The sequence below is a fragment of the Haliotis asinina genome, chromosome 16 (genome assembly GCF_037392515.1).
Source record: "Haliotis asinina isolate JCU_RB_2024 chromosome 16, JCU_Hal_asi_v2, whole genome shotgun sequence".
NCBI lineage: Eukaryota > Metazoa > Mollusca > Gastropoda > Lepetellida > Haliotidae > Haliotis > Haliotis asinina.
The window spans coordinates 47714828-47741374 of record NC_090295.1 but is presented as its reverse complement, the minus strand read 5'-3'; the positions used below and the strand labels follow the sequence as shown (position 1 = coordinate 47741374).

Here is a 26547-nt window from a genome sequence, read left to right as displayed (position 1 = left end):
TTAGATTTTTTTCATACCTGAAATCAAGCTTGTTCATGACAAGCTAACAATGCAACCATTAGGCAACCCCTCCGACTGAAATTCAGAAAGCTGACTGTCATATCTAAGAAATTAGTTTCTTTCCACAGAAAGCCAAGCCAATATTACTTGACGGATTAGCATATATACCAGCACTTACACACCTAAATAAACACAACCCCTTAAACTTTACCCCCAGTTCCCAGTATTAAAGGAGACTGCCAACTGTTCACCTAACTCCTATTGTGGCATATGTCCAATACCAATAGCCCTGGATGTGATGCTTAATGTTAGTATATAGTTGTTAAGTAGATAGTATCTGAATGTCAAGTAGTACAATATTCCCCAGTCTGTAATTCCCCTGTCTGTAATTCCCATCTTTTACCCAGCTTTGAAAGATTAACGTTCAACAGCCTGCAAAAATAAATGTCTTGAGCAGACAATTTTCACAGAGAGATTCACATCTGACAAATCCTGCTAGTGTGAAATTAATGATGCTGAGGAGAAAAAGATATGATTTTATGTAGCATTTTGTTTTTGGTTCTTTCTGGAGTTGTTTTCTCACCAAAATAAACTGGTTTGTCGGTTGAGCAAATGATCGTTCCTGACTTCTGTTAGTCTGCAGACTAATGATACTGTCTGTATTTCAGTCTGTGAAAACATTCACATACCTGCATGTCATCAGATCCCAACATCTCAAACTTTCTTACATTTTGCTAATAATGCCATGTTTATGTATCATATTTCATTTTAAATACAGAAAAATAATGTCTATTGGACTGGGATATGATCTGTGGGAAAATAACATTCAAATGTGCTGCTATTCCACAAACAAAGTCTAATCAGTGAATATTTCTGTATATGACACCAATATGTATGTTTTCTGAGTATGTTACAAAAGTTACTTTCAATTAAATTTAAACAAAACTATTACTTAGGATATTTCTTTCAAGAGAAAAATTAAGGAAAAAATTCCATATCAAAAGAAGGGGCTCAAAAATATTTTGAAAAGCCACTTGCCCTGTGGCAAGTGACCTCAAGAACGTAACTTGTCCTGAGTCAATTTCCACTTGCCCTGATTTTATGACACAATGCATGATGTTACTGTTTACTGGACTCTTTATTGAAGAGTGACAACTTCACCCTCTACTAGCTCTACTTTATTATTAGTGCCAACATTAATAGCTTCATTATGAGCAGATATGAAATGAAATCCAAGATTATTTGCATATTGAAACCATAAGTCAAAACTATCTAGTAGTCCATGGACAAGTAAAAGATATCAATATGTGATTGTCGGAAATGAAAACTGACTTGTCCTGGGCGTTGGGATTTTTGAACCCCTGAAAAGAAATGAAAAAAAACCCCAAACACCTACTCCATGAACAGTATATAGAGTAAATACAAATTATATGTCTAAAACCAGTTCAAAAGCAAATCAATGCATCTCCATAAACCAATAGCTGGTTACTGACAGAATCATGAGAGTTTATGTTTCTAGCACATTATAAACTGTAGCCTTTAGCACAAGTGTGTGAATGAACAGTGGGAACAGCTGCTCTGATACCTTGAGACAAACGCACATCAGTCTTAAATGCTTTTGAAAATGGGTTCATTTTTCAATATTTTGGTGCCTAGCACTCGTACATGCTTCAGAGCACTTAAGTCTGATTATTTTTACAGAAATCTGTTTCACACATATATCTTCAACAGAGTTGAAAAACTTCATTTTATCAGAGCCTTAATTTGAAGTACAGCCTGGAGTACACTCAGTGTTCCTCCACATTTTGATCTAAAAATACACATAGAACAGAATTCTGACAGGAAGACTTTGACAGTCTCTGTTACCTAGTTTTAATTCAACAACAATTTTAATTCAATAAGAGTCCTTCTTGTTGTAGAAGGAACAATTACAAATGTTGAATGAAATTAAATTGAAACACACAAAAAAGTTACAAAAAGGGTTTCAATGCATTTACAGAGTAATACTCACAAAATCTCAACTCTGATTTGTACGACATATTGTGTGTAAGTTGAAGGACCAACTTACTCCACAAGGTTTCCATCCAGTATTGCAACATCTTAGAAGATGAACAACACGATATAATATTTTGTACCAAGTATAGCAAAGGGAATCACTTATACAAACATTGTTTTATCATTTCAAACAGGACAGGAAACCATTTCCAAAACATGTCATGATATTTACAATTTTAAAAGAATATTGTGTACTACCCTAGTTTCTTCATACTGTTTCCATGTGATTATGGACACACAATTTGTAAATTTGTTATAATGTACATCATATCTGTATCTGTATTTTTATATCTTTGTAACTGCTGTGTACATATTTGTAGTTTAATAAGATAAACAACATTGTTTCTTCGTGGATTGCTTAGCCATAAATATGCTATGTTATCTTGTTTTATAAAAAGCAATGGTTTAACAACGAAACTGCAGGCACCATGCTTTGGCTTCCAGACAACAGTATCTCTGGTACATGAAAGTGCCACACAATAGTTTGTCTGTATGATGTAATGTTTCACAAAGACTGTTTCCAGTCTAGTCTCAAGGCTGCCATCCCCGTGAAGGTAAGTAGGCCTGTAGGAGGCGGTGATTTACTACCACTATTAATTCTGCCAGATGCTTTCACTGTTTGCAGTCAACCACAGACAACTGCAGCAGCAATTACCCACAAATGGGGAGGGTGTGGGTGGGGTATTGTGCCAGAGCACATGTTGGGGTCAGGGCTGGCAAAAAGTCAAGAGAACAAGGATATTTGATGTTGGAGCAAGTTCAGAGGGAAGTATTTGAACAGATAGTGAGAGCAGAATGGAGGACAGGACAAAAAGTGTATCTCTTGTCAATGCAGGGTTTGATAGACAGATGATTTGAGATTGATTCAGTCTTCAGCATTATATCAGGACAATCTAGAGGGGTACAATGGCATCTGGAATTAAATGTGAGTGTTTGTGCGACAAGAGAACACTTCAGCCACAATGCCACTGAGACTTGTGTAGGATAAATCTCATATAGAATGACAGTGGGTGATGAGGAAGATAAATCGTTGACTTGTGTAGGATAAATCTCATATAGAATGACAGTGGGTGGTGAGGAAGGTAAATGGTTGACTTGTGTAGGATAAATCTCACATAGAATGACAGTGGGTGCTGAGAAAGGTAAATGGTTGACTTGTGTAGGATAATCTCATATAGAATGACAGTGGGTGCTAGGAAGGTAAATCATAGACTTGTGTGGGATAAATCTCATATAGGATGACAGTGGGAGCTGAGCAAGGTAAATCGTAGACTTGTGTAGGATATATCTCATATAGAATGACAGTGGGAGCTGAGCAAGGTAAATTGACAGGGTGCTAGATGACAGGATGGAGTTGGGGGTGAGGTGGACAGTCAGAAAAAGGTGGACATGTTTGGGGTGGGGATGACTTAGAACTACTTGTTCAATCCTCGCCACTATCTTGTTTTTTTTTCCACCCAATAGAATCTGTTTCACTATATGATCTTGCTTTGATGTTTCACGCAATCAAATTCAATAATCCCAAATATAACGTATGTTAAGATTTCAGTTTGCTTCAGAGAAATTTTAAAAGTTGCATCATGGATATGTCCCTGTTCATGAGGACTTGGTAAATATGTCACACAGTCACTGAACAGCATTGTCTTCCATTCAGCCCAGCTCTTTCTGCAAAGCAAGTCTAGATTTCCCCGGGGTCTGAATCTGCCACTGGGGCTCCTTTCATCTTGGTTTTTATCAAAATGACAAACAATAATCTAGGACTTGGCATGTCATGGACAGTAGGTTCTGCTTCCTAACTACAGTGGAGAGGAACGTTTGGTATTATGGTATTTTATCACACGTGTGGGCTATGATGGAAATAATCATTCTCCATGGGCACCAGAGAAAACATGGTCTGTCCTTGCTACCAGGAAAGATGTATATTTGGAAGGCCCTGAGGGTAAAGGCAGACATTCGGGGGACCTCACCTGAAATCCAGGCATCCTCAAACAGGTGCTGGATTAATTACCCTATCACCCCCAGGAACCCAGCAGAGATAAGGAAGCTCACATCACAAATCTTCAGTCCATCAATGTAAAGATGGGCAGATCCACTTCAAAACCTGAAATAAAATCTCCCTTGCCCTTTACACAAGCACACACGTGTGCACACACACACATGCCTGCACCATGTATACATACACAAACATTACTGGAGCTACAAGCTACAAGCTGGACAGTTTAATGTTTGGGTTCCTCTATCCATAGTTGTGTCACCACTACTCTCTAGGAAAATAAGGTCCCATACCTCCCATCCACCTGAGGAATGGTTGTTCCTCCAATTCTTAATATTAAGCAATCAATATTTATTTACAACTTTTTTTTATCAGCTCTGAAGGTCTGAGCTTACTGATGGAGATTTTAATGAATGAGAGATAATCATTTGGGTTTATTTTTTTTTTTGTCCCGACAGGAGTCATAAAGTAATTCTTGTCTATTTTAAACTGATATGCTAGCCTTGGTGCAAGGCTGTACTGAATGCTAAGCTAGTGGAAATAGAGCAATTGCATCTTCCTGAAGTGGCAAACAGGCAGTATCTAAAGATGCCAGTCTATTAGAAGGACAAAGTGTTCTTTTTATTCTTATTTTTCAAACAATCATGTTAACTGTCATTTATTAATTGAAGACTTAAGCAAGTCTATCTGTATGCCCAAAGGATATGAAATTTTGTGTCTGGTAACAGCCAGCAGTAAGCATATGAAGGAAGGTGTTTTTGTCCTCTCCCTTTCACTGGAGAATGTAAAAAGTGGGGTTCCAGAAAAGTCTCCAAGGGTTGGCAGACCATCTGTAATGAAGGGAACTCCTTTCTATCTGAAACAGGAGAGCCCCAGCTCAGAACAGTCTAAATGAAAGATGTGTCTGGAAGGTGAAGACAGCCCTTACCATCAGGTCATGACCTGAGATTGCCCTGGAGAACACAGGTGAGTGAGCCTGCTACTCGGGTCTCATTGCTGAGTAAGTGAGTGAGTGAGTGGGTGGATTGGGTAAGGTTAGGTCAGGTCAGATCAGACTTGATTGGGGAGTTTTTGTTTTGTTTTGTTTTGTTTGTTGTTTAACACTGCAGTCATCAATATTCCAGCTATATGGAGACAGTCTGTAAATGATCATGTTTGGACCAGGAAATCCAATGGTCAACATCATAAGCATCAATCTACACAATTAGGATACAATGATATGCATCAAATAAGAGAACGAGTCTACCTGATCTGATCCCAGTAGTCACCTCCTACATGTGGGTGGATTAATGATGAATGGATCATTGTATCAGATTCACTGAAAGAGTTTTCTGTAAATGTATACAGCTGTATATAAACTTCACAAATCCTCCGCCAACCAATCCCCAACAACAACCAACCAGTCCCATACAGACAGATAAGGTATCAATCCCTCCCTAGTCAACCAAGGACTGAGTTTCAATCACAAAAACTAACACCAACATCCACACTTAAAATACAAAACAAATATACCTGAATCTCCAAGAATGCTTGACTAACATACAGTCTTCAAAATGATTTTCTCTTACAGACAGAAAAAAAATGGTTCCTAAATAAATATCATCATAAATATATTAAAAAGAGCCAAGAGACCTTCTTCATTTTGGAAACTGTGATAATCTAGACCTGTCAAATTACTAAGACTTGGATATATTTTTTCCAAGGTCTGTATGACTCACATTGAAGGACCTATCCAAATCCTGCTTTCACTTTGATATCAAAGGTCCACAGGAGCATCCTTTGACATTCGATAACAAAACAAGCAATATCATCCCTCAATACTTCACATATACTTCAAAGCAGATGGTCATTGGCTCTACTGACAAATCATCTCTCCCGTACCTGTGGTGTTTTACCATCAGATTATCCAGTCATCTTTGAAGTGTTTGTGGAGCTGAATTATTAATCCACTGCTTGACAGAGAAGCAAAGTTTCTTCAATATGCTTTGAACTACATTATTCCCTAATAAAAGGTATGGTATATAATTACATATCAATCATTCCGTGTACAATACCAACCTCTTCCAGTAATTGGTTCATCAATAATGGAGGCAGCAATGGCCTTACAAGTCTTCCATACAAGCTCTAGTTCACAAGTCTAGGAAGAAGGGGCTCCTAAGATCCTGCTATCATATTAGCCACAAAGCACCAGTGATCTGATTATGAAGGATCACAAGTGTTACGTGTAGTTTAACATATAGCTTATTCTGTCACACAAAATATGTGATAAACTGGATTATTCCCATTCATGACTGATCGATACATAAAGGACTGTCTTGACAATTGGGGTATTTACATAAATATATCTGTAATAAATATATAATATATAAAAATAACATAATAAATAATTAAATGGCTTAACCTATCCCCATCAAAGGTCAATAATCTAACAGGTTTACTAATGGTGGATACTGAGCACTTCAAAGAATATCCACATACACAAACACAAAAATACACAGACATAGACAAATTTGGTGGAACTCACACAATATTTATACATATGTCTATGTGAAGCTTATGTGTGTATATGTTCTGTCACTGTTGCAAGCAGTTTTTACCCTATAACGTCACTCTTCATTCATGAAAGGAGAGAGGAGCTTTTAAGTGGTTGCTGATCATTCAACATAAAAACACCCTGGAGAGAAGTCGGTATATATATCTCTATATTTCCCATGCACATTGTCAGTTTATCTCCTTCAGCAAAGTGAATAAATTGATAAAAGTGTCAAAATCAGGTACAGAATGAGTGGGCAAGTTGACATTACCTCAGCTCAACTTGAATTTGTACTCTATGTTCTGTTTTGGTCTGTTTTTTTTGTGTGTGTGTTTTGTTTCATTTCACTAAGAAATATGTGAATAGCTGTACAAAATAGTATGACAAAGAGATATGGCCAATGACCAAAATGGTGTTTTTATTGTCTGTTGAAACAGATCCTTGATTTCATAGGTTTGTGAGATGAAACAGTCTAATTTAAATATTTCACAGTATATTCACATTTTAATTTCCCATTTTACAGTTTCTACTTGTAATTTACTATTAAACGTTGAGTAAGGCTTGTTCTATGGATCCGTCTGTCAGATGTTTTCCATGAATATGCAAAAGAATATAAAATAATTTTCCCTGCTCAAAAAATAAAATCGGGCAAAAATGTAAACTTACAAGAAAATTTTATTTTAGATTGGTTTTTTGCTCCATATACACTTCATAAATTGTGAAAAGTAACATACCCTCAGTATGTAGAAGGAATATTACTTTGACTTGTGATTTTATCTTTTTTATTTTTTCCTCCAGCCTTTAGATTTTCTGTGGACAAAAATCTGTAAAACAAGAAATAAACTGGTCTGGCCTAAGCACAATGGTCTCTGGTTAGAATGACATAAATATGTTTTTCAGAAATCATCATTTCATATCAAAAGTTTAAGGAGGTTTGTTTATTAGCGGGATATATTTTAGAAATTATCATATAAACTGTTAACAATTACATTTGGGACTTGCACAAGTCTAATTCAAAACTGACAATAAACAATGGTTGTGAGTGGAAGTTTAGGGCCTCACCCTTCCCTGACACCAGCCTGATTCAACATGACACACATATCTAACAATCTCACAGAGAACTGCCTGCTTCATTGAAACATCATTCTTCATAATTATGTTTATCACCTTGTTAGCTGGTAATAGATAATCAAAGCACTTTCCCTGTATGTACAGCCATTCAGAACTTGATGAATGGCCTGAAATCGACAAGTAACATTTCCTGAAATGTGTGGTATTTGTACCCGTTATGATAAACATATGGAAAAGGGCTGTAGAGTTCACTACATCCTAGCTAGTAGCCTGGGAACTGTTTTCTTCTTGTATGTTGTGCCCTCCATTCATACATGGTACTATGTAGTGTAGATCTACATGATACTGTGATCCAGACAACTATATTTGTTTGTACAGCCTGTATTTAACAGGATTGGGTGTGTTTGTGCAAACAATATACTAGTATCAACATGTTCATTTGTTCTGATGACAAAAACAGGAACATTTGGGATAGCATCTTTACCTACAAAGAACACTGAGCAAAATACTGCTGTCGATAGCATGTTATTTGTATTCGGTGAAGTTAAACACTCTTTAATCTTCAACACCTATACTGTTTCAAGTTAAGGAAACGGAAGAAATTTTAAAAACATTTTTCGTAATGATTCAGGGGTAATGACTGTAATAATAATAAAATTAAGTTGTGTTCCTTTGAAGATGTAAAAAATACTCACATCTTTTTAGATTACTTCAATATTTGACAAACATAAACAGGGCTCACTTCTTACCGCTTAATTTCATCAACAAAATCAAAGTAATGACCATAGTCTTCAAAGACTGAAGCCCAGAAATAAACATTTTACGATACATAACATCAGAGATACCCGATTCTCACACAATCAGGGACCGGCATCTGAAGCTACTTACAAACCTACAATAAAAAGAACTTGGGAATGGGGCTATAAAATCACAGCTAAATAAAGTATCACAATTTATATCACAGGATAATGTGCCCTTTCATTTATAACCCTGAAATTTGTAAAAGCATTAAATGAATAAAAACACTGAAATATTTTGAACAAGAAAAACTTGTGTCCAGGGACACGGATGCCCCTTGTACTGTAGGAAGAGTTCCCTATGCTGAGTGGGCTCTTGTGCTTAGACTGATCCCCTATTTCAATATCATCATACAGAAATTCAACAAAATATATTTAAGTTCAAATAAAATACAAAAATAAGAAATGAGATGCACATCTTTAGAGTCTCGATAAAAGACATATGTAAGCTAAATGTTTTGTGCTGTGAGAAGTGAGAAGTGGATAAAATACACGCACTGTTGTATGGGATGAACAGTTTGAATGGAACCAAATTCAACTAAGTTCAAACATCTGTAGAAGTGACAACATTAAGAAACTGCATAAAAAAAACAATGAAATGCTCACCCTACAAACGACACGTAGAAGTTCATTCAATTCTGTTGAGCAGTTTTTGTGGAAAAGTGGATAGACTTCATCCCTATTAAACTATCATCATAGAGAAATTCAACAAAATGTACCAAAGTTCAATTGTCTAATAACTTACAAAAAGCAGTAAAATACAAAAACAAAATATGAGATGAAAACCATTAGAGTCCCTAAAATGCCAATGCATAAGTTCATTGAATTCCACAAAGCGTTTTTTGTGGAGAACTGGATAAAGTACGCTCCCTGTTTTGTACGGACGGACAGATGAACGGAAGCAAGTGCATAATCCACATCAACACTAGATGATGCGACGGGACAGGCGGATGTACACATACATTGGTTGTCTGTCTATAAGTCCCTGAACCACATTATTTTCCCTAATAAGTCCTAGAATCTCTGGAGTCCTTGCGGCTACTTTTCAATTTAGATGGGTTAGTTTGCTACTATCAAAATCCTAAACATTCAGAGACAGCCCTAGTCTACAGTGACACCATCAGTCGCCTGCAAGATAGCAGTCACGAAATGGGTCTCATTCAATCAGACTTATTATGAGCAAAGGTTTAAGTCATCAGTGACCATGGCCCTTATTCTCAAAACGTTTACTGTTCTGAGAATTCTTAACTTTGATTGTAGCCAGTGTGAAGAATGGGTTTAAGAAGTTTGTAGGGCGATGTTTCAACAATAGCTAGGCAGAGTCATGAACATTCTATTGAGAATCCTATGATCAAGTTTAGAGTAACGATGGTTGTTACACAAAGAAGGCCTTGTAGATCAAGATATAGGTTCTGTGCCACAAATCAGCCATTACATCAGTGTCATTCCTGCTTGTCCTTCATTCTCCAGCTGTTCTAAACGCCAACATGACAATCCCATTTCTAAAATCACAGTCTTAACAATAAGTGCAAGTAATTCGCACAAACTAATATTAAATACTTCAGTCACCACAGGCATATGTCACATGTATTCCTCAAGCGTCTTTTCTTCTCTAACACACTGGTGACTAACTTCTCAAAATTCCTGATCACAAGTCTGAGAGGGTTACCACACATTTAGTCCTGACTAATGTTGAAGCGGTACTTGTCAAGCTGACCAGCATATTTGTCAACCCTGTAATTATGTTAACATGCTATAACACTCTTCTCCATGCCCCGGGATATGATCGCTCCATGACTCTAAGACACATGATAAAAATCAAACCTCAATTCCATCAAAACTTACCCACAGTCTGATCCATTGTGCAGCAGACACCACTCTAAACAAGAACAACAATAAGATCCACAGAGATCAAACTCCTTCAAAAGTATATCCCAAACCGAAGCACAGAAACTTCACTGAGTAAAACGGTAAATCCACGCACGGTATATGTACGCGAGCACCAAAACACGTCTAGCACCAGAAAGCGGCAACTAGATTTGTGTGCCTCTTCCTGAACATGCAGCACCCTGCTTGAGAGACTGGCAGAGCAAAAGATAAACTCCTCATGTTATGAACCGGGGCAAAAAACACAGAAAGCAGCAGAGGCTATGAGAGTGAAATTTGATACAGTATTAGACCCTAGCTGTCAGAACTGGCAATCTACATGTGGTACTCACTGCTTCTGTACAACAACTTATGTGTCATTTAATTATACTTGGCTCTTAGTTCCAGAGGTTACCTGATTCTTTTATTTCTAAAAAAGCTTTTCATTCAGTTACAGGGTCATTAAAATCAGGAGTGGGGTTTCAAACCTGTTACTTGCACTTTAGATTCTTTGGGTTTTGTCAGTTTCTTAAGGAAAATTGGTGGTGCTTAAGTATCAAGTTTTGAGGTTGCTAATTAGAAAATAGGTGATCTGATTTGGAACACAAAAATGTTTTGGTTTATTTAGGATTATGTTTTGGCAAGAAAAATGCAAAGGATTTGATTCAGCACTATAGTTTTTAGGTGCCTGAATATTACATTTCTACAGGAAGACTGTGTGAATGTTCTTTGCAGAAGAGAGTGATAGTTTGGGTGGGTGTTTGTTGGGTTAGAACTTGTTTAAAATAATATTTCAGTCATATCACAGCATCATAGTACAATCAGACCAAGAAACATCATCATAATTCAAAACCAAACTTGTAGGTTCCTGCAATGACCAAGGGAGATAACTCTGCACCATGAATTGTAGCATTTTAGAAGAGTGGGCCACACAAGCCATCTGCCTCTCAAGGGCTCTGGCTTCTTAGCTGATGTAGGTTACAAATATGAAGCAGATGTCAGAATGTGCAATGGGAATATGGGAATGTTGAATCTTGTCTGCTACTCTGGTTATGTTCCACTCAATTATTCTTGTCTTTGAGTCCTAAATATTTTGCATGCTTGGTCCATGTGGTCATTATTGGCATTTAGAGTAAGTGAGTGAGTTTAGTTTTATGCCACTTTTAGCAATATTCTGTCAGCATGGGGAGGTGGGGAGATGGGAACACCACAAATGGGCTGCACACACCGTACCCCTTTGAGGAATGGAACCAGGGGTGATGGGCAAATGCTCAAAGCTCGTCCATACGCCAGTGCACTTGAAGCATCAGAAGAGATAAAAGTAATTATGTTCCCATTCCCTTATGAACCCACTCAATACTGCACTGCCTATGAACCCACTTAATACTGCGCTGCCTATGAACCCACTCAATACTGCGCTGCCTATATCCCAATATTTGAAATTCAAATGAAAAACCAGTGGACAACAGCCTGAGCAATGACCCAGTCACTGCGCACAATGGCACATGATTATTAAAGACAGAGAATCATCTCAACAACAATCCTTTATCATGATCAAGAATTTGCTGAATTTGCTACTCTCTCCAAACAAGAACAAGTCTTAACGAAATTCACAAACAAAAGTCCTGAATCAATTTCCAAAACATGTTACCATATTCACCATTAAAAATGAATTCTGTTTATTACCGTAGTCTCTTCAAATCATTTCCAATTCATTATACTACATTTAATTTGTGAAACTGTTATAATGTACATCATCCCGACGTGAAATGTATCTGTACTTCTATATCTTACTACGTATTTACCTCCCTTTCATCTCAAAATAATACATTTCAGTCTTACTACAACAGAAAAATTTAACCTCATGTTTAGAAATAATCAGCCAAATAGTATAGGAATAATTTATTACCATATGTATAGCTTCAAACAAATGTAGAAGATTTCTTAATTGTCCTAGGCCATTATTACACACTTTATATCATATGTCTTGTTACCGTGATTCTTTATATATCTTGTTTATGTAGCACCTGGCATCTAATTGTCATGATAAAGGTCAGCTATGTGTATTTCTATATCTTTGTACCTTTAATGTTTATATTTGTAGTTTATAGAGTACTGTCACTGTTTCTTAATGGAATACTATACGATATAATATCTTCTCTTCTCTTAGTCTTCCAGATGAGAAAAAGAAGACTGTGAAGACCCAGGTTAGAACTGAACCCATGCTTGTGAGAAAGGGTGACTAACCAGGGATCAGGTGGTTATGCTTGCTGACTTCATTGACACTTGTCATCCTATCCCATTTGTGTAATCGATTATCATGCTGTCAATCACTGGACTTGATATATGGACTTGATAATTAACAAACCGCCGACATGTAGCTTGAATATTGTTGAATGCAACACTAAACAACAATCCATCCAAATCCAGATATGAGGTGCCCCACAAACTGCATACTTTACAAAACCATGAGGTCTGAATTGCCAAGTGTTATTTCTACAAATGAATTGTCCATAGGCTGGCTAAACCAAGACAAATTAGACCACACACACCGATTCTGAAGAATTCCAAAGAATCACAAAGAACCATGTAACCAAAACCTTGAGAAATTCTGAACAGAAAACGTGGGAAGAACAATGAACACAGAACTGCAGGGAACCTTGAAGAACTACAAGGAGCTGTATAAATGCTGTGAAACACTGCAATACTTCACTTGAAAATCAGACACAGACTCGAATGTATATATTGGAAATGTATCAATTAGTCACTGATAGGGAACCACCAAGAATATGAAATAACTTCTATCTTGAGGCATATGGCAGACTTGCACAAGTCCCTGAGACAATAATATCTACATTATTACCCAAAAAAATCAAGCTGTCCAAATAAAAGACAAGCTGGCCTCTCCAGCATATTGTTTATCTGCAACATATATATCCATGGACAAAGTCTACAGAACAGCTTTAAAGCAAGGCTGTGTTTATGGGGCGGTCCACTGATCTAGAACCTCTGGATTTCACAAATGGGAACAATTGTAAGAGAAGTCTGTAATTCTTGAACCATCAACACATGGTTTGATGCACATGTGAAGAAACACATCTGGGACATCTGCTGATGATTTTGTTCTGTCCTTGAAGCATAAATTTCCTGTAGATCAAGACCAGAGTTTGCTAAAGTAAATCTATAACAAAGACACATATGCCTAATATCTAGCTTTTTTTATAGCAAGAAAACATCTTAAATCATATCAATAAAATATTACATAAAGAGGACTTCAATTTCAATTGAATTCTGTGTATTACAGTAGTCTCTTCACATTGTTTCCATGTGATTATAATGAATATGATATGAGAAATTATTAAAAGGTACATTATTTAAATGTGTATTTCGACATCGTACCGTCTGTATTTACAGCAGTAGTTAACTTCACACAGTATTGCCACTGTTTGTTAATGGAATGCTATGCAATAAACTGTCTGATCTTATCTTCCTTCATTTTCAGAAACTGAAGTAATCTAGACTTGCCAAACATTAGACTTACATGAGTTTTCTTGTATATATTTGTTTCAGGATCGGCATATTATCATTACACTAGTGAGTGAGTCTAGTTTTACGCTGCACTCTACAACATTCCAGCTATATGGCATCAGTCTGTAAATAATCGAGTCTGGACCAGATAATCCAGTGATCAACACCATGAGCATCAATCTCTACAAACTGGGAACAGATGACATGTCAAACAAAATCAGTGAGTCTGACCACCTGATCCCGTTAGTCGCCTCTCACGACAAGAATGGGTTACTGAAGACTAATATTCTAGCCAAGGTCTTATTATTGCACTGACGTCATCTCTTAAAATATGAAATTTTGATAGAAACCAATAATTCCTTTTAAACTGGAAAGAAGGTCAGAGAGATGGGCGATTCAGAAGCTGAGGAAATCTAGACTTGTTTCATATCGGGGCAGGGCTGGGTGATAGAGACAGGCCATTATGTCATCTGCACATACAGGAAATGTGTGTGCTAAAAGCACTTTTCCCAACACCTGTTTCATAATCAAACATAATCTTAAAAAGGCAAAACATTATTGAAATATTTTTCCTGATTTACCTAGTTCAACACAAGTCCACTTTTACAATATCAAACATGCATGAGTGACTCAGTCCTTCTCCATAATTTAGTAAATCAATCGTGAAACCTAACTTCCGACATTTTACTCTTTCTTCCGATTAAAAATATTTACACAGCAAAGGTGGACATTAATTCCCTTCTTATCAACAAAGCCAGCTGGTGGTTAGAAAAGCACTTAAAACACACTGGCTGTTAGTTGTTTATTGTGCCCACTGGGAATGTTCCACACACTGTCCTCCACAAACCCCGCTTCTGTTGAGATGGCGCTGATTAAGTTCCACTGCAATCAATCAGAGACCAGCTGTTTAGTGAAAGTTGTGTCTCCACTGCAACACTGCCTCTATTGCATGAGTGTCACAATCCATTAAGTTACCATGTAATCTGTTGTTTTGTTTTCACTGCCTTCCATAGTCATCATCTGTGTTGCTATATGTAATAAATGCTTTTCATGTCAATTTTGACAAGTTGAAATTTGTCACTTAAGAAATAAATCCATTCATTTAAACATGAACAAACTTTGTCCATCACAGTATCACAGTCCCTGAACCTCTTTATTTTCCTTTTTGCAAATGCAAACTTTCTACATGAAGTAAGTCTAGATTCACAGGATCTCGTTCTGAATATGCTTCTTCACACTGGCTTTTTTTAAATTTAAAAAGAATTCTTTGTTTCCATTAAATTATATAGATTCAGAGACTCAGCATACAGCAGAACAGAATGTTGACCCTGGTTAACCTGGTTTTTGCCTATGAGATGGGAGAAGGTTAATAATACCCACTGGGTACCCATTCACTGCTGGGAGAACACCAACATTTTTTTAAAATCAGTTTCCTTAGGAGAGACCATGTGTGTCACATGTGCTTTGTGTCGACCAAGTAAGTAAACCTTATGTGCCATCCGATCCCACTAGTTGCCTCTTGCAACAAGCATGGATTGCTGAAAACCAACGCTAACCTGGACATTCTCAGGTGGAGACTGAGAGAAAGATATATATAAGGATTATATATACTCTGCTTATCCGGACAATCAGGTTAATAACCCATGTCATGCCAGGACATATTACTCATAGTTACATAGAAGAATCAGGTGCTCCCTAACTTCATTTGAGCTGTACACATATTCTATAACACATTACACAACCAAAATATCATAACTGTCTCCAGCAAATATTTTGAAACAAAATATCTCAATTTGGCGCAAGTCCATAATCTGTTTCTAAACACATGCTTTGATTTCCTGTGTGTTTATTTTGACAGGTATCCTTCCTTTTATCTGCTCCTACAAGCTGACACTTGTTTGTAATCAGGCCAATAGGAAGGTCAGAACAGATAATGGATGATAGGGATAGTTCACCAGTAGTACACAGTTGCGGAGACCCAACTTTTATAGACTTTTGTGGTTTCCTGATATCCGGATTCTGAGGCTTCTGGAACTACGAAAGATTCCATCCAAAGTGTCAAAGGTTCACCCTCACTTTCATAACATGCGATATGTTGTTTTGCTGTGGTTTTATTGTTTCTGTTGTGGAATTTTTGATGACATGGAAAGTGAAAACCATGTGCCAGAAGAGCAATGGAAGTTACATAACGTCTAGCAGATATGCTGTTAGCTTGATTGTCAAGTTGGTGACGTATAACAATTGGGGACAGAATACAAGCAATGATGTACAGGTTGAAAGAGATGAATGAATCTGGCAACGCTAGCAGCTAAGTATTGCTAAATGTCAATAAAATCCTATGAAATAGTGGTGTTTTTCTTTATGCTGGTGGTATATACTTATAAGAATGTAAATTCAATTTTCAAACAATGTTGCTGTTAGTGAAGGTGTCAGTTGTGATCCTATGACATACTGTTAAGCAGGTGAAATGATGTTGCCACGTCAGTGCATAATCAAATACTACTATACTATACTAGTATATACTATACTAGTATATACTATACTAAGCACTTCTGCATGTTAATACTCCATATACATACAGATTCAAAAAAGATACAAAAACTTGTTTCAAAGACATTGTAAAGCATTACGCATCTTTCCACAAGATATCAGTTATAAAGATTTCATCACATATTTGTAGTTTATAGAATATTGACACCGGAATGCTATGCAATAAATATCTTATCTTATGTATGACATGTAAGGTGTGTTTTTCAAGGGTTGGTGTTATACAGTATCACTGTTTATTCCCTAGTAAATATCCCATGCATTATCTTAGCATGACTTCTTCTTCCATCACACAGTTATATTTGTTAATGACAGTTTGGCAGATCCTGAAATCTTTCCAGATAACAAATTAAGAGGGGGACTGACAGTTCCAAGATAACTTCATGACAATCCCCAAACAGAGAGGGATGGCTCAATGTCCTGTGTGTTCCTCAAAAACTAATTTCCTCCTGTTATCTCTGAAAACGTTGCCAGAGGATGGCAGAGTCTGTACATGATGTGAACATCCTTCCTGTTTGACATCCACAGACCTGAAGACGCTAGTGTAGTGAAAAAAAATATCATAAAAAACACTTTCTGAGGATTATAACTACCCAGCAATTTTGTCAACAGAAAAAGGCACAAGGAGACAGTCCATGCTGAAATAATCATAAATCATAACTAAAGAAATCAAGCATTTCTTTATTTCATTCTGTTATATTACATGTTATGTCCATATATAGACCAATGTCAGTGCTATACTATAATACAAAAACATGGACAGCTGAGCTAGTTCTATGCACAGGTGCTTTTTACTTATGTTTATGTATGAAAATACAAATAACATATATTTAATAAATATTGAGATATTTCTGAGAGTTGTTTGTAGAAATCTGAGTGAGTGAGTGAGTGAGTGAGTGATCGAGTCCTGACCAGAAAGTCCAGCAGTCAAAATAATGAGCATCAATCTACACAATATGGGACAACGTTTCGAACTAAGCGCCAGCCCGGAGGCCCAGTGCCGGTTGTTACTGTATTGAGGTGGCAGTTTCAAATATTTGCAGGCCCTTGAGGGTTTCAGTAAATTATGTGTCTTTTTTCCAAATGGAATCTTTCCCTTGTTTCATATTTTTTTTAAAAATGACATTCAGGAATCATCCATGATCCTTCATGTTATGATAACTTACAGTTTTACTTACTAGGAATGTCAACATCAGTATTTGACAAATAAATACGTCTCTCCAAGCCAAAAACTTCGCCATTCAAATTTGTACAAACAGTGTAAAACTGTGTACAGTGTAGTCTATTTTGTTTTTATTGGTTTGACTTTATCAAAATAGGCCTGCAGCTTTCATTCTGGGCCTGCAGATTTTTTAACATGCAGAGGGCAACAGGCCCTGATGGACAAATTACGAGATAAACATCATGTGTTGGCCACTTTCTGGGTGTTATTGAGTATTTGAAGCACGGGAATGCATTTGGAACCGACGGCGTTAGCCGGAGGTTTCAAATGAAATATTCCCGTGCTTAAAATACTCAGAAACACCCGAAAATTGGCCAACACATTTTGTTTATCGACATTGTAATCACAAAAGTAAATCAAAGGGATTTACTGTCTGCACTCGTTTACATCGAGTACTGGTGCAGCAGTGAAGCGTCATCAGCTGGCCTGTTTCAGCTGGTTCCCATGGTAGCATCTGGAGTTGCTCATTTGTGACGTCATTCTAACTTTATGTCACAATATGATTTGAATGACGTCCCCACTGCTGATGACACAACACAAAAATTGTTTTTGCTGTTTCTACGTGTCAATATGCAGTGAATAGTCTTGCAGTTTCTGGGAATCTAATACCATTTGATCATGTTTTTTAACCAATCAGATTACAGAACACATTGACTTTTGGTTTACAATAGCAAAAATAAAGTATTGCAAACACTGGATTGGCATACAATGACATGTGTCAGCCAAGTCTGTGAACCTGACCAAGTTGATCCTGTTAGTTGTTTCTCATGAGTCAGTGAGTAAGTGAGGTCTTGCATCATTTTTAGTGACATAATGGGGGATACCAGTGAGATTCACACATGGTATCCATGTGGGGAAACGAACCTGGATCTTTGACATGATGAGCAAACAACTTAACCACTGGGCTACCCCATCATCTCTCTGATTATATGAAAAGCATCATTATGAAACAATGATGAGACAATATTTTCCCAGCAATGAACAGCATAATGCTGAGATTAGAATGGGAAACAGGCTTTGACTTTCTACATAAACTGCAACAGGCAGTCTTCTGAATCGTTTAAAATTTCCACCCTAGAACTAAGTGTGATAGACAAAATAAAGGACAGGAGAAAGAGCCTGCAGAAAGCCTAACTGGCTTTGTTTCTTGGCTCTGCAGCTATCTGGTAGGACACACTGTATTTCCTCTTTTGAGTGCCTGGGCACTTGTGTTTTTCACCTGACTTCCACACCAAACAAAGGCACTTGTTGGAGATGCAGTACTTATTGTGATTATTGGGTGTACTGTAATTAATTGTTAGTGAGTGGTACATCAAAGTTATGGACCATCCCTTAATAAATCTATTATTGGATCAAGGGAGAATATATTTGTATAGAATGAACCGAGCACTTATTAGAGGCCTAGCACTTATTCCTTAAACCGCTGCTTTACCCCAAGTCCTTACTAGAGATCCAGCGCTTATTAGAGGAAATATGGTAAATGTGTGATTTAGAGAAGAGGTTATTCATGGTGATAGTGGAGATATCAGCTCCTTTCTTAACAAGGTGGTAGGATATTCTAGTAGTGAAAAGGGTCACTCATCACAGTGTAGATTTGGGGTCAATTTCTCTACATGTGCCTGCCTTGATGTTGATTTAATATTGCCCAAAGCAGCATAAATCCAAACTTTTACGCACACCCTTTTTTTTTGGAATCATTCCAGGGACAATAGATTTTTCTTCTCCAACATTCCAGGAAATCGCCCAAAAGATTCCCTGACTGAATGCCTTGTGTAACAAACCAGGAACCAAGACTCAGCCATCAAGACCGACGTTTGTTTGGCACAGGTTCACAGAGGCACCATGTGGTCACATAATGGAACCCTTGTTCAGAAACTGATCAAAGTCTTTCATAGACTTTCATACAGATCCCGGCTAGAACAACACCAACAAAATACATTTCACAAATAATTAATAATGCAGAGTAATTATAACTGTATACATTGTTATAATATAGATCATGTGCATGAGTTTCTATATCTTTGTACCTATTGTGTGTATGTTGGTATTGTTATTAACAACTTCTGGATGTCTCAAGATTTTCAATGTAAAGTATTTAAGTCCATTTTCAGTTTGAGTTTGGACATACCACTCTGCTCTGGCCAACCTTAGTAGATTTGTCTGTCACTTGTACACCTTAACATGTCTGTCACTTGTACACCTTCACACGTCTGTCACTTGTACACCTTCACACGTCTGTCACTTGTACACCTTCACACGTCTGTCACTTGTACACCTTCACACGTCTGTCACTTGTACACCTTCACACGTCTGTCACTTGTACACCTTCACACGTCTGTCACTTGTACACCTTCACACGTCTGTCACTTGTACACCTTAACACGTTTATGTTCAATAAAGGACCATCTGCTCAGTACAAGAAAAACAATATTATATCTCCTTCTGAAAAGTCTTTTCCATTCAGAGCCAAATACATCCAGGTACACCATTTGTATCAACTCTTTCTAAGTAGTTGTTTCCTTTCCCCAAAGAATAAGCAAGTGCCAAACCATCCCAGTTTATCATTTACCATTGATGGCTGCTGTTATTACTTATATCACATTCAACACAAACACCTTGCCACACAAACATTTTAGTTAACATGGAATAATGAACTATGGTTTCAATGAACTAACATCTATAGGACTCTTTGACTTCATTGTGACCCTTGTTGCTGTATTTGGAATTGGAAATTCTGCTAAAGATGAACCATATACTGATGGGGATGATGTCAGGCCTTTTCCTGGTTAACAGATTTCTGTTTCCAAATATATCCTCCATAGGAAAACAGATAAGAGATGTTTTAAATATTTGTCAGTTGTACATCTAACCCCACACAGATGCACTGTTTTCTTATCCATGTGTAGAGTGCATTCCTGTGCAGCAGAAATGATGTCTTTCTAGTTTCAAGCCTGAAGCCTGAAGCCAGAAGCTATGGGAATGGGAGATCCTGTTACAGATGAACAAATGACTCTATATACCTTTAGATCTAACTTACACTGATGACATCATTTTTAACTACGTTAACAAACTTTTCCTGTGCAAAAACAATTAACGGTTTAACTATTTGTCAGCTGAATTTATTTTAGGACCTTGTCTGCTATTGCAAAGGATGTGAAACAGAAGTACAATGTTATGCTTGTCTTTCTCTAAGCATCTCTTTAAGCAGGCATGCTCTTAGATGCTTGATTGGCATCCAAAACTACTGGTATATGCTCAGTAACTTCCAACATCAACAACAAATTTTAAGATAAAATAGATGGAATGATAGATATTTATTCATTTGTTGTTGAATTACACCGACAAATGAGACTGTGCCAATACCAAGTTTTATTCTAATTCAGATTTGGTACATGAAGGTTCCCAATTCTCATTTACAACCCTGTTTCTTATTTACACCAACATTTTAGACAATAACATTCAAATTTCACTTACTTTCAAGTCAGCTGAAATACCCCAAGAACAGTTGATAATGGTTTTTCAGGCATCTGTTAATTCTTGTTGTCCAAGCAAGGTTGGGTTGACAAAATGTCTTCAAGCTAATGGTGAATCAGTATGCTCTTACCACAGTACAGTACAGATTGTGGTACAACGCCTTTTATACGGTACATGAGAACTTACCTTCAGGCAAGTTGCAGCCAAAAAGAAAGTAAAGACAAAATTATTTGATTTCTACACATTTTAGAAAAGGTTTTAAAAGATTAAAAGTTGACAGTATGAAAACTGAGAATACCAAATTTTGGGTTTGCATCATGGCATACTGAATGGAAGGCAAAACACTGCAGTTCTAATAATACAATGGTTCATGGTTTCACCTCTACCTCAAGTACAGGCATTTAAAGGAGACAAACTCCTACAAGCCATATGCATAAAAAATTGACAACAGTATGCATAAAAAATTGACAACGGATGCAATGAAATAGATTAGCAAGTTCACAGGGATGTAGAAAATACTTTTTTTTAATATGCTGAGCAAGTAACATTAGCAGTTTCATTGGTGTGATGATTGTGATACACAATATCATAACTGTGACTGAATTGCAACAATATTACAGAATAGTATAAATAATACTATTTAAGTGTCTGGGATCCCATTTTGTTGTCTGGGATCCCTAAAAGTTAGGAGGATGGGTCACAGGGATCCTCAAATACAGGGCTCAAGGTATGTCCCTGCAAGTATCTGCTAACTGGTATTACTGTGATGCCTACAACTCAAAAGAATATTAAAAGCCCCTGATTTTTTATCATGAGACTACAGGCAATATGTCACACCTTGACCCATCAGCTACTGTCCTGAACTTATTTTGAGTAGTATATACAGACTTGACAGCACAGAATTACTCCATATCCACAAAGTGTTACAGAGAGGATATTAATGACGGAGTCTAGACCAAGGCAGTAAATGGCCTCCTGACAGTGCTTCACTGTCCCTCTTTACAATTATATTAAACGAAATAATGACATCATTGACCCAGTTTAGTGAATAAGGTTTGTTATTAAGCAGCTTTATATAAAATTTCACTTATAAAACTGTCTCATCTTGACTGGGATAGGCTAACAACGAATCTCTGATATGAAAACATTTACAGAAGAAAAGTCCATAGTTATAAAAATATAATGAAAATGAAAAGGAGCCCTGAGACTTTCCTCAAGCTCCTGAGACTTTCCTCAAAGCTACGAAATCTAGACTTGCCACATTTTCTTAACTTGGGTGGGCTTTCTTGGATATAATTGGTTAAGGTTCTGTATGACATGGGAGTAAAGAGCTGTTTGTCTGTTGTTTAATGCCTCGCTCTACATCTGATATGGAAATAACGATTATTATCACCTGCAAGAGCAAAAATACTGGGTTCATATTTATTTTTCATATGATGCCCTTAAGCAAAATATCACTTTGTCATGGTGGCGGGACATCATGAACAATGCTATGACATCACGTTTCTTCTGTGACTTTGCATTGTACGGCAGGTAGCCATAGTGATGGCAGGTAGATAACCAATGTCTGAAAGTAGATATGGGTTTATTTTCCACAATTTGACCTATTCAGGAATAAACAGAACACTATTTTTGTGCCCATATCATAGTATGTTTACGACACTGGTTTCCTAAATATTGGTATATCCTCAGTCCACAGGTGAAGAGTGAGTGAGTGAATGAGTTTAGTTATAAGCCACTTTACCAATATTCCAGCTATGTCATAGCTATGGACACCAGAATGTTCTTCACATATTGTAACTATGAGGGAAACTGAACCTGTGTCTTCAGCGTGATGAGCAAATGCTTTAACCACAAGACTACCATACCACCCCTCCTAAGATGAAGAAGTCAGTGATAGGTGATCTGAACATACAATCCTAAAACAGATAAGGGGCATAACTCTGCCATGAGAATTACGGTCAAGTATCTGTGGGGGCTTGATGTGCATCCAAACTTTCCCAGAGAAATTTTAACATTTGTTGAGAGAAAACTCCCCTACTTTGATTTGAACTTAAGTGCTCTTGGAAGGCAACTTCTTACATATTTTTTATGCTTTCTTTACATATTATTACACATTATTTATTTTTATACAGTGGGTGGGGGTGAGGAAATCCTGAACAGCATAGGCAGCAGGTCTATGCAGACCAGATGCATATACAAAGTTTCCCGGAGAACACTCCAAAAGAAACATGGCTTCCACAAAGTTGTTTGGGTGGACGGTAATTACACTGTAAATATTCCAACTTTTTTTATACGAAAAGTTAAAAAATTCCAATTTATCAGTTTTTCCAAATTTGCTGGTAAGGCCATATGACTTGGAATCAAAGATAAATCCATATGAGAACTGATGTGTAAAAGATGCAGGAAAAAAATGCCATTATTTCTAAAAATTCATTCAGCCCTAATTTCTAATGCTGTACATTATCAGTCCAGTGTTGACATGTACAAAGCAATCATAGCAGTACAATGATTGTAACTCCATTCTTCAACATAGGCTTAAGATTAAATGCTATAATTGCTTTGTGCAAGCAGGCCCTGGTCTTGCCACCAAAGTGGGACAGTAGGGCCAAGTCAGAGTTGTGTCCCTTGGGGATAGCAGAGAGCTGTTACCAAATGTTCAAATCCCAGTTCTTCTAAGTATATTCATAGACTTGTTAGCACCATTTAAACCACTGCACCAATACATTTTGCAAGTTTAACAACAGGTACCCAACATGATATTGTTGCCTGTGATAAAGGAACATCAAACAAAATTCACCAGCAAATGAGGGAGCAATGGAATTATGGACAAATAGTTGAGTGATTGTGTGAATGGTTGTGTTATTGATTGGTTGAATGATTGTAAGTGATTGTGTGATTAAGTGATTGTGAGTAGTTGAGTGATTATGAGTGGTTGTGTGATTAAGTGGTTGAGCAAGTGTGTGTTTAAGAAGATCACCTTGTATATATGAACTTTCCAACACAGTTAAAAACTGCCTTATTTCAACACTGTTGAATATAAGAATTTAATGATCAAATGTGTCCTTCAGCAGAAAATTCCCCTGGAGTAAAATTTAAATAAATGTATCAGAGTATGTTTGAAATAATGTCATGATTAAAACGGGGTGTTGCCCAAATACATGCTTCGCCATATGGCATGAATAATATGGTGAAATATGCTGCTATCTTCCGGTTTTACATTAAGGAAATACACACGAACCAAACATGGATGAAGGAAGGAAATACAGCATCCTGTATACGCTATGACCGTCAAAAAGTCATTGACTTTTTACTCGTTAACATTATTACTTTGCATGGATGAATTCCAAGAGTGCTGACAAGGCAAAATGTACTTTGGCATGAAAGAACCTGCTTCCCTCGAAGCAACTTGGCACATCGATGGAATGTTTTCTTTATAAACATCAAACATAAATATCATTTAAGGGTTACAAATTGATTAAATTCATACCATTTCAGTGCCAATCAGTTTGTAAACCATCTGATGTCCAGACATGGTGGTGGTGCTTGTAACAGACCACACTGGAGGACATCAAGAATAACACTTTGTCCACCAGTGATTGGTTTAGAACTCACACATTTCATCCAGTCATATGTTCGTATTTTCAGTGGTGCAGCAGTATATCCACTATGAAGCCTGTGCTTTATTTCTGCTGTATTCTGAGTAATGACAGAAACTCTTTGGCTGACACTATGAGTGAGTGAGTGAGTGAGAGTGAGTGAGAGTGAGTGAGTGAGTGAGGTTTTATGTTGCTTTCAGCATTATTTTAGCAATATCACAGCAGTGGAAACCAGAAATGGGGTTTACATATTGTACACATGAAGGGAATCGAACCCAGGTCTTCTGCGAGACGAGCAAATGCATTAACAGCTATGTCACCCTACAGCCCCCAAGAATTTAGAAAGAATAAGTAGGCCTCATGCTGCTTTCAGCAATATTCCAGCAATATCACAGCAGTGGACACAAGAAAATGGGGTTCACACATTGTATGCATGAAGGGAATAGAATCCAGATTTTCAGTGTAATGAGCAGACACTTTAACCATAGTCTACCTCCATCATCCGTAGCATTTAGAAGTGATACACATAGAAAGTGATAACTCATGGATGTCAACACCCTTATTATGAGGAACATGATTCGAGTAAATGTGAAAGAGGAAGAATATACTCTTAAAACATCCTCATAATAAAGCAGTGGACATGCAAACTTTTCACCTTTTAATAACAGAACACTTCAACAACTACCTGGTGCAGATCCTCTACTATTGCCTGGAAGATTCTTAACAGCATGAGACCCGTGAACGTCCCAGGCTAGAATAGGTCTTCAGCAACCCATGCTTGCCATGAAAGGCAACTATGCTTGTCGTAGGAGGGATCGGACGGTTATGCTCATGTTGTTGATCACTGGATTGTCTGGTCCAGACTCGATTATTTACAGACAGCTGCCACAAAGTATTGCTGAATGCGGTGTAAAACCAAACTTACTCACTCACTCACTCACTTGGTAGCCTAGTGGTTAAAGTGTTTGTTCTTCGAATCTCCATTTAAGTATAACATCATGATATTGCTGGAATATTTCTAAAAGTGGCATAAAACTAAAACTCACTAACTTAACAGCATGACATTGATCTGCATTCTAGCCCTCCCTACAATATCCTTCCCTTGAACTCCTGAATCTACTCTCAACAGACCAGGGTAGTGATTCAAATACTAAATGAAAGAATATGAACGTATTAAGTAAAACTACTAAATTAGATTTATATTTGCAGTGTCTGGATCTCGGCTTTTCCCAAGTTGGGCAATAGGGTAGCCTAGTGGTAGTGGTTAAAGCATTCACATCCATCGATCCAGGTTCGATTCCCTACATGGGAACAATGTGTGAAACCCATCTCTAGTCTCCCTCTTCATGATACTGCTTGAAAGTGCAAAAATCAACATAAAACCATTTTCACTCAGTAAAACTCACTCACTTTTCCAAGCTTCAAATTCATGAAGTGTAGGAATATGCAACCTCCAACCATCAAAATCCAGCTTAAAACACGCCTGTTTACATGTTACTACCTGTAGATCTGAATACCTGTTATGCACTTTGAACATATGGCATACTTTGAACATATGGATACCATTATCATTGTTATCATCACACCCATAATATGGCATACGCATCATATTAAACCCCATTGTTACACCTCTAAACATTACAGAGAAGCTAAGAGCACTGAGGATTGATTTTTGCCCCAGAATCCCAGGAGTGTTTCAAAGGAAGCGTTTTCTTTACATTTTCCCTCATCCTGATATAAACTCATTAGTCATCTTCTAATCCAACCTTGGCAATTATCGACATCAAACTCAAAATATTCTTTGATCAGTCAAACATAAATCTGGTAATTCCATTACCTCTTATTATCCAGCCCCAAGCAGT

General features: G+C 37.2%; 1 protein-coding gene across 2 annotated transcripts in view; it reads right to left on the bottom strand.

Annotated features, from left to right (window-relative positions):
- Window positions 1-10325, bottom strand: part of LOC137268927 (rap1 GTPase-activating protein 1-like) — a 299889-nt gene extending 289564 nt beyond the window's left edge. For both annotated transcript variants that reach the window (XM_067803536.1, XM_067803537.1), the window contains exon 1: window positions 10295-10325. In XM_067803536.1, coding sequence (XP_067659637.1) covers window positions 10295-10310 — 16 coding nt within the window. In that variant the 5' untranslated portion in view covers window positions 10311-10325. The remainder of the gene's footprint in view (window positions 1-10294) is intronic.
- Window positions 10326-26547: the final 16222 nt, after the last annotated feature.